This window comes from Sturnira hondurensis, unplaced genomic scaffold (genome assembly GCF_014824575.4).
Source record: "Sturnira hondurensis isolate 20B ecotype Veracruz unplaced genomic scaffold, ASM1482457v3 Scaffold0014584, whole genome shotgun sequence".
NCBI classification, from domain to species: Eukaryota; Metazoa; Chordata; class Mammalia; order Chiroptera; family Phyllostomidae; genus Sturnira; species Sturnira hondurensis.
The window spans coordinates 2390142-2400033 of NW_028087215.1; the positions used below are offsets into that span (position 1 = coordinate 2390142).

Sequence of the window (9892 nt, forward strand, 5' to 3'; positions counted from 1 at the left end):
GAATCGGACTAAAAACTCTTAAGTTTCTAATCATAGCTTGGTCTTTCTGGTGACCAGCCCCCATCCTGGAGCCATTCAGGAGCCCATCCAAAGTAACCTCATTAGAGCAGAAGATGCTTCGGAGTGTTCTAATGACTTAGGAATTGACGAGGGTGTTAGAATCCCTGTATGAGGGATGGGGAGAGGAGGCAAACAGACACAAACACATACACATTTTCTATGATCCCACAGCTCTTAACCACTGTTTTATCTCTTCAAAATAAGTATTATAATTATACTATATAGATGAAGTGAGTCAGAGATCGAGTAATTAATTCAAAGCCACCCTAGTAAGTTAACTCTAAAACCTACACTTTTTATGTGGTATCAAAAGCGACAGGGCCCCGAAGCCAGAACAGCTGGGATGAATAGCTAAATAACCTTGAGAAGTTACTTCTTTGGTCAGTTTCCTCATCTCTGTAACTATGGGTAATAGAATTTATTTACCACACAAGGATTGTTGTGAAGAAAAAGGAAATAAGTACAAAGTGTACTTCAGCATTCAGTAAATGTTAATTTTACTTCCAATCCACCTCTTTTATTTATAAGAGAGCAAAAGATAAACTTATTTGACGTGTGTGCTATTCTAAGGAGGCAGATATAAACCAGAGGTTAAGAGTAAAGGCTCAAATTAAGCTGGCTTAGACCCAAATCTCAAGATGTCCTTTACAGACTTAACCTTCACGAATTTCAGCACCCTCAACTCTGATAGAACAGTACTACCTCACAAGGTTACTGCAAAGATTAAATGAGGTGATCCATATCTGGTACATGACAAATGTTTAGTAAATATTAACCGCTGATCATCTCTACATCTGTAGCGGCTAGCACAATATTTAATAAAAAAGTGACATAGTTAAGTCATATTTTGTGCTTTCCTTCACCAGTCCTCTCAATTTCTTCCCTGGCATCATCCTAAATATTTTTAAGTTCACCCTCTCGATATCTCTCTCCTACTGTAAAATACCAGAGCAACTTAGAAAAATGTCTTTGTTACCACTCAAAGTTGGCACTCACCTAAGGAGTAATTATACCAAATTTCCAGCAAATGGAGTGTAGAAATGGCAACCATGGCACAGCATCAGTAAAGAAGGGGGAATGAAATTTTTACCTATTTACCACATTAAAGACTATTAGAAAATATCATAATTAATGTAATTAAGGAATATCTTTCTCTGATCAGTTCCTCTTCACTCTTAAGCTTTTACCACACGATGTACAAAATTCTTAAGTTAACATTAAACCTATTTATTAACACCTGTACCGCTCAAGAATTATACTTAGGTAAATGAAATAATATGTCACAAATATTTATAGGCTATTTTATGAATGATTGCCAAAGGTGCATTCACTTCAGTTTATGAGAAAAACTATACAAGCATTCTAAGTTGACTGTTGTTCCACAACTAGCAGTGAAATTTTCCTAGGTTACTACTTGACAGGATTTTGGAGACCTTTTTGCACCATCATCTCTTTTCCCAAGCACCTGCATATTCCTCCCACAGCCCTTAGTATGACCTTAATAAAAATTAAAGGACAAATAAATTAATAACCCACATGAATTTCCCTGCTGAGTATTTAAAATTTAAGATTAGGTGGTATATTAATACAATCACTTCACTACTTAAAATTAAAATTTATTGATCTAAAACTTGCAAAAAAATTAAAGCAAAATGTTTACTTAAGCTTAATGCTCTTTTTAACTCCTGCACGAATTCCAGATATTTCACCACTATAACGTTGCTCCTCTCTGCGAACTTCACGAACCTGGCCTCTTCTTCGAATTTTGGCTCTTCTGAACTTCTCCCGGTGTTTCACTCTGGGATTACGATCAATCTTCTTTCTCCTAGGTGTAAGTCCCCTATTTTTAGCAATCTGATAGGTAATGGCTCTCTTTGCATTTTTATCTTCAAGGGCCTGTTCTTCAGTACTATTTTCTTCTTTCTTTCTCTTCAGCTTTTGCCTGTCTTCTGTTTCTTTAGAATGTTTCAGTGCAGCTTCATCAAAATTGGAATCATCAGAAAGATCTGTAACAGCAGAGGCAGCAGCAGCCTCTGAAACAGATGTTGGTTTGGCCTTGGTGGATTTTGCTTTTGGAGTTAGTTTTGTCTTTCCAGTATCATCCTTAAGTGTAAGTAGATGACGAACCTCAGAGGACAACCTCTGATCCACAACTGACAGCTTGTTAATCAAAGTTCGGTAGGTAACAAGCCTTTCTATAACAGGATGTCCGTGTGCAGGGACTCTCCTGGCTTTCAGGATCAAATAAAAACTGATGTTGGCGCAGTAGTTCAAATAGAGGTTATATTTGGTCATCAGATATTGACTTCCTTTTCCCGGTGGAATGATCCCTTGCTCCACCAGTTGCAGCAATGGCTCCAGCTCATCTTTCACCTCTGTCAACTTAACTTTCAGGTCGTCGATCAGCTCCAACAGCTCTGGTGATTCCTTCCTCAGCATCTTTAGCTTCTCCTTCACCGAAACTTTTGCCAAGTCCTTCACGACCCGTGTCTCAGACTCATCTACCTGAGGTGCCTGAGGTTTTGCAAAGGCCTCCACCCAGGTAACCCCAAAATCATCCTCTTGCAGGGCTTGGGCTAGCCGCCGCTGAATGAGCTGTGCCTCCTCCTCCTCCTCTCTTTCCTCCTCCTCTATTTCTTGTTGACTCTGCCGGCCTCGGGACTTGGAACCATAGTCCGTGTCATAGTAAAGTTTCTTCCTCTGACCCCAAGACAAACTGGGATCCACAGAGGTCTCAGCCTCACTCTGCACGGAGCTCCCACCATCATCATCGTCATCCTCATCCCCGGCACTCTCTCCATCCTCATCGTCCTCATCGGCAATATCTAAGGCTAGCACCTCCTCCTCTTCATCGCCATCCTCCTCCTCGTCCCCACTCTCTACATCCTTCCAGCCCTTAGCCAAGGCGGCTCGTGAGCGGGCCTCATGGAAATCATCTACCTTATCTTGGTAGTAGGTGGAGTCCCCCGGTGAGGGCGGCAATTCGAAATTGTCCTCCTTTTCATCCGCTGGGCCGCCATCTGCCTTGGCCCGCACAGCTGCCCACTTGGCCGCTCCGCGCCGCCGGGATCTCCCCACCATAGCTCGAGGTCTCAGATTCTACACCGAGGGCAGGGTATCCGCCACTCCTGATCTCCGTGCAGGCGTCCCGCGCTCCAGCAACACGCCTCTTGAAACAGCCACGCGCTCACGTACCTACCACGCGAGTTTGCCGGCGCTCCGTAGACTAAGCTTAGGAGATAGTACCTCCTTCCGGCTCCCAGGATGCTCTCCGTGTGCGTGTGAACCGGAACTTCCGCTCGGTTCCGTAAACCTAGGCACGTTGAGAGCTCCTCCCTTTTCGCTTTGCCCTTTAATACCAATCTAGTCGGGTGAATTAAAATCTTTCCGTGTAGGAACAATAGATATAGGAAGTTTAGTTCCGTAGAGCCCCTTAGGAACACCTCTGTTCTTACTCTCGCGAGCCTGAATGGGCGGGGACACGGGGGCCGGGCGTAGTGAAGAAATTGCGAGGCTAGGTCGCCGGGACAGGTAGAGGGCGCTCTGCCTCTACGCCTAGGGTTGGTACCCCGGGGCTGTGCAGAGAACTGTACTGAGCATGTACCGGGCATTTCGCAGACCTGGAGCTCAGTGAGGGCGTATAGGATTTCCTGGTTTACCGAAATTGTTTTATATTTTCCGTTCATCGGTCTGGAAGTTAATCAGGATGCTCTTCCCTCCGCCACGTGCAAATGTATTTCCAAGCACCGTTGCCTGGGGGCGCCGCTGGCGCTGCCGGACAGGATGATCCTGTCATCGGCTTGGGGCGTGAGCGGAGGCCGAGCTTCTGGACCGCTGTTAGAAGACCTCCAGCTGCCCGCGCTCAGAGCTCGGTGACTCTCGGGGATTTGAGTCTCAGAGGGATGACTATGGGAAGACAGAGCCCCGCTCTAGGGTTTGACTCTTTCCGAGGATCTCAGTTTGGCTGTGGAAGACTCCGTGATTTCTATTCGTTTTAATGGAGAAGTTTCACTCTTCCAGATGCTTTGGAAATGACACATTTTAATTCAATGACTTACCCTTAATTTACTAATCTCTCAACATTAAGTACGAGGCAGCGTGCTAGGCCATGGGAAAACAATGGTGGGCAGAAGCAGGCGCTGTGCCCGTACTCGTGCAACTTGCGGTCTAGCGGGGGCAGGCTTTAATCAAGTAATCATGGCGCACGTGCCCAGTAATACCTGTAGTTAAGTGCTGTGAACCCTTGTCCTGTGTTACCGAGGCTTCGGCTACTGAAAACACTCAACATGCCCTTTACATCTCTCTTTGTATAGACGCCATCCTTCTTATTTAAACAGGGTTTAGTACTCCACCCAACCTTGGGAAATTTCTGCTGTATTGAAGATACGTTTAAGCACCACCTCTTTGGTCTCAACTCCCTTAATTGTCTTTTCCTCAGTTTTTCTACATCGCCTAGCAGATCTCTACAAACACTGATACTGCAAGTACCCAGTACAGTGTCTGACACAGAGAAAGCATCCAAAAAGTTTGTTTAATGAGTAAGTATTGAAATCACGGTATTTGATTACCTGTCTGTCGCAGGTGCTGCATAAAACAGAGTGACTGAATGATGCATTAGGCTACAAACATCCCTGAAGGAGGTAACCTAAACTGGGGTGGATTTTAGGGATCATCAATGCCAGCCTCACATTGTTATTTTCAATTAGTAAGTATATTATATTAGCATATTAGGCACAGAAACCAGAGACAGGGCTCCCACAACAGGCTTTCGCACTCAGCTGTTACCAGTCCTTTGCTTCTTTAGTGTGAATTAGTCTCAGATCTTCCCCAGAGGGTGTATTTTGCTGTGTGGATGAAAGAAACCAAGAGCACAGATTAAAGTTTGTGAGGAAGAGGGTGGTAATAAGGGAATAATTAGTTAACTTTGTCTTTAGAAATATTGCTAGGGCTAGAAGTATGAAAGGACAGCCCTATAATCTTAGAAAAATTCAAGGTTTAAATTTTCAGACTTTACATATGATTGGCTGTTAGTATTTTGATACTTTCAAATATAGGTGTTGGAAGCTGAACGTTTGCTATCTTGCTAGAAGTAGTAGTGACATACAGTTTCTTTGCAGAAAGTATGTGTCCTTAACTTAATAAAGTAATACACATTTTTAGGAAAGTGATATTTTGAAGTAACATACAATTGAAAACCTTTACAAGATTTTAAAAATGTAATTTTATGAATAAAAATGATGTGGGGTAAAAATCCTGTGTTTTGTTGGCAAGCACATGACGAGGACCCCATCTCATGGGGTCCGAGACATTGTGAATGAGATAAGAGACAAACTCACACAGACTAGAGTTCCTTGGAGGAAAAAGGATGGGCATGGGCATTCCCTCAAGGGGAGAGTGCCCCAACCCTTGCCTGGACAGGCTTTTATTGGGTCCAATTTGCACAGGAATAAAGTTCATCAATCATTGTCGGGCAGAAATAATTAAACAATAGATAACACAAAAAGAACTCTGAGGGCTTATTCTAAGTCAGGGTCAGATAGTTAAAGGGCCATAAAACTTTGGGGAACAAACTCACTTCTTGCTTGGTCCCTTATTATTTAAATTGAGGGTGTTAGTAAAGTAGGTTTCACAGGATTTTATGCATTTTTTTTCTTAGGCATGATTGCCCCAGGGAACCTGCCCTTTCCAGCACAGGGCTGTACCCACCTCCAGTATTGTTTCAGGCTTAAGGCATTGCTTCAGGGCTTAAATCAGGCAGGGGAAGTAAGGCAGCCAAGAGATTAGGAGACTTCTTTCAGACAGAACGAGGACTCAGGCTATTGCAAAGCTGAGGGGCAAGTGTCCATCATGCCCTTTTTCTATAGCACCCAAGTCCTTCCCTTGGCCCCCCATGATCATGGCTATCTTAGGTCATCCCTCCCTTGAGGAATCTTACCCATCATTGGCTAAACAATCAAGCATTGGGGGTCAGGCAGGGTGAAGCAAAAGGAACCCCTGCCAGGGAGATAAGCTTTGTCTCCTTAGTGGCTTGTGGTCCAAAGTTTGCTCATTCAGCCTTAGCCATGGGTGGGGGTGGGGGTGGTGGGGGGGTGGGGGATGCAGGTCACAGCTTCTGAAACCAGGCAGGACGGTTCCCAACAAGCACAGAATTCACTTTTGAATGTAAATACCAATAGATTTTTGTCATTCAACAACTATCGACTGTTTATTAACTTTAGCAGAATGCTATATGCTATAATAGATCCAAATGAGAATTGGCCAGTCTTTTTTTCTCTAGGAGCTTTTAACCAGGTGGAAAGAAGACATACATGCAGATTGGGAAAATACAAGGCAGTATGTGATGTAAACCCAATGCTGTGGGAGATCATCTCTGGACTGTCACGCTAGAAATATCGCTTATATAATGTTGCATCTAAACTGGAACCATAATTATCCTTGCTTTACATGTAGTATTGAATTTTCATTATTTCTAAACATTAAGTTTTATTTAGGCTCATAAAGCAAATTGCAATTCTTCTGCTGATTTTTATTGCATATTATTTGAAAATTTAGTCATATTTCAGGACCAATATGTGTATGTTATTAAAGAGAGGTTAGAAAGTTATTTGGGATATTTTTAATGAAAATAATCATATTGTTCTAATATTATTTACTTTATACTACACATTACATTTTCTATTTAGAATAAAGTTGCAATCACCAATATATATTCAGAGAGTGTTATGTTCTAACATTCTCAGATCTTTTTGATAAAGAGCAGTTAAAGTCAGTTGTTTAATTCCAGTGGCTTCCACAAACTAATCTTTCATAAATTAATGTTAATGCCACTTAGGTGAGTATTTTTTCTTAAAAATTTGTATTACTGGGAAGAAATTAATAGCTTTATCATACACTTATGCCAATCAAAAAGCAAAACACTGAGCCCACAGAGAAAATGAACAGGTATTAAATAACATTTGATACTTAACTATTATATATGTGGCAACTATAATTCATCATCAACCTCAATTTTTATTCTATTATTGTATTGCCTTAGGAGTTAGCAAGCTACACATAATAAGAGCCAACTTAAAAAAAAACACCTTTTGCCTTATTTTAAGCTCTTTAGGAGAAGGTGGGGGTTTGTGAATGACACACTAGGTCAGGTGTGTCAAACTCATTTTCACTGGGGGCCACATCGGCCTCATAATTGCCTTCAAAGGGCCTAATGTGATTTTAGGACTGTATAAATGTAACTACTCCTTAACAGTTAAGTGAGAGCTCAGTGCTGCTGCCGGGTAGAAACAAGGTGCCAGGCGGATAAAAAAAGGTAGAGGGCCAGATTCGGTCCACAGGCCTTGTGTTTGCCACCTGCGCACTAGGTTATATTAGCATACTTTCTTCCGGGCAGGAGTTCTGGGTGTTGAAGGTGGTCTACTGCCAGATTAGCTAAACTGATCTCAAATTCTTCCTGGACTATGCAGCAATAATAATAATAATAGCTAACAATGAGAGCAGTTTGTACTAGGTATTGTTATAAGCTCTTGACATTCCACTCTATGAGGAAGGTACTATAATAATCTCTAACCTAGGAAACAGAGCCATTTGGACTTTAAAGGAGGTAATACGGCTAGTAATTGGTAGAACTAGATTTGAATCCAGACAGCTGGCTTCAGAATCCATACTGCGCTGTAGCTAACTGTTCTGTTATACTTACTTTCAAATATTAGCTCAATACATCATCTCATTTCCAGTCTCTGTACATTTGATTCAGTATTGTCAGATATACCTTTCTTTTAAAAAATTTTTTTTAAAATTTATTTTTAGAGAGAGGGAAGGGAGAAAGAGAGAGAAACATGAACGTGTGGTTGCCTCTCACATGCTCCCTGCTGGGAACCTGGCCTATAACCCAGGCATGTGCCCTGACTGAAAATCGAACCAGTGAGTCCTTTGATTCTCAGGCCGCCACTCAATCCACTGAGCCACACCAGCCAGGGCTAGATATACCTTTCTAGAAACAATTTCCATTGTCCCACACCCTTGTTCAAAAACTTTCAATGACTCTCAGTTACTACCAAGATAAAGTTCACAACATACATGGCCCTTCCACAGTTTTGGCTCGAAGCCAACTTTCTAGCCAGTCATATCTTTCATTACCTCCTACTAAAACCTTCCATTCTGACTGAAGTGCTCAACCTCTCTTTATTCTTCAATCACTGCTTTACAATTTTCTTTTCCCTTTGCTCACCCTTTCAGCATTCTCATACTTACTTATCAGAAATTTATAAATATTACAGACATCTTTTGGGCTAACAATTCTCACACAGGTCCATAATGGGAACCGTATGAGGCTGTCTGGAAAGTTACTTTGATAGCAGCGAGTGGGAGACCAGCTGGATGCTCGTCTCTGGAAGAGCAAATCAGTAAAATGTCATGGATGAACAGCATAGAGTTCAGGAGCACAGAGTGACCACCCATCTCGGTTTGCCGATTATGGCCCGATTTCACCTGTTATTCCAGTGTAATTATGAATAGCACCCCCTTTTACTTTCATGATTTTATTCATGATGGTAAATTAGATGGCCATTTTAACTACCCAGTAACTGGAAATAGTAGATTATATGAGTATATCTGTAACGCGACATGAGTAGCTCTTAAAAACAATGTGCTTAGGGAACAAAATAAAAAAATTAGATATGTAATACAATATAATGCATGTAAACTAGAAACGAATGCGCAGTACAACAAGACACAATTTTTAAGATATATGCAAACAAAAATAATGTACATTAAATATGAAAGGACAATTGCTATGGGGCAGCAGAGAATGGGAATGAGGCTTGGAGACTGGAAGGAGTAGGGGAAGAATCTGCCTTGGGCCAATAATGAGAATGTACCAGGAACTGAGGAGAATAACTGTTTGCTTCTTAGGTTCAATTTAAAAAATAAACAGATAAGCACACCTACACACACACAAAATGACCTTATAGGTCCCTATCTTAAAGTCCTTTAAAACTTTAAGGACTTATGACCTGACTTAAGGTCCTTAAGTCAGGTCAGCATATCAAAACAGTAGCCTTTTATATTCCTTATGACCTGACTCCTGCATAGAACTTTACATATTACTACATTCTCACTGCCATCAAGTGGGGCATAGTATTGTATATTTTTTCATATGCATATATGTTATACATAATATATGAGGTTAAGAGCTAAGGCCTGTATTGTATAGAAAATGAGGGCTGAATAAAGAAAAAAATATGTGAACTGTATTTCAAAAGACCTTCACCATCAAAGCTATAATTATCATTGAATCAATCATTAATGTATAAGTAATTATACCTACAAGGTTCCTCGTGAACCTCGTGTGGGCTGTGCTTTTTCTTGCCTCTTTTCCTTTGCACATGTTTTTTTACACTTTCTAGAGAACTCTTATTCACCCTTTAAGACTCATTTTCCTGGTCTCCTCAGACAGGGGAAGAACTTCCTCTTGGTTTTACTTATCTCCACTTACACTTACTGCTTTCCCCTGACTAAGTGTGTGAGCCCCATTAAGTCTAGATCCAAGTAGTCACTTTTTAAAAAATCCTGGAATCAAGGTCAGGTCAGCATATCAAAACAGTAGCCTTTTACAATGAGCTGCAGTGTCTTCTGTGCTTCTCTAGTCATCGGTACGGTTTTTTTCTTTTAATTTAAAAGATGAGATATTAAATATGTAACTTTTGTAAACTTAAGCCAATAATTAACTGTGTGTTTACTTTTTTCCCAACATCACAGACTCCTAGGTTTTGATGACTGAGGTTGTTAAGAAGTAGTTTCTTTTACACTCAGAGAAGTAGTAGTAATAGTAAAA

General features: G+C 41.2%; 1 protein-coding gene across 1 annotated transcript; it reads right to left on the minus strand.

Annotated features, from left to right (window-relative positions):
• Window positions 1-1500: 1500 nt before the first annotated feature.
• UTP3 (UTP3 small subunit processome component) lies at window positions 1501-3333 on the minus strand. The gene has a single exon (XM_037063465.1). The coding sequence runs from the start codon at window positions 3139-3141 to the stop codon at window positions 1717-1719; it is 1425 nt and encodes a 474-aa protein (XP_036919360.1). The 5' UTR covers window positions 3142-3333; the 3' UTR covers window positions 1501-1716.
• Window positions 3334-9892: the final 6559 nt, after the last annotated feature.

Coding starts and splice junctions, on each gene's coding strand:
- UTP3 (XM_037063465.1), bottom strand. CDS start 3,141: ATGGTGGGGAGATCCCGGCGGCGCGGAGCGGCCAAGTGGGCAGCTGTG.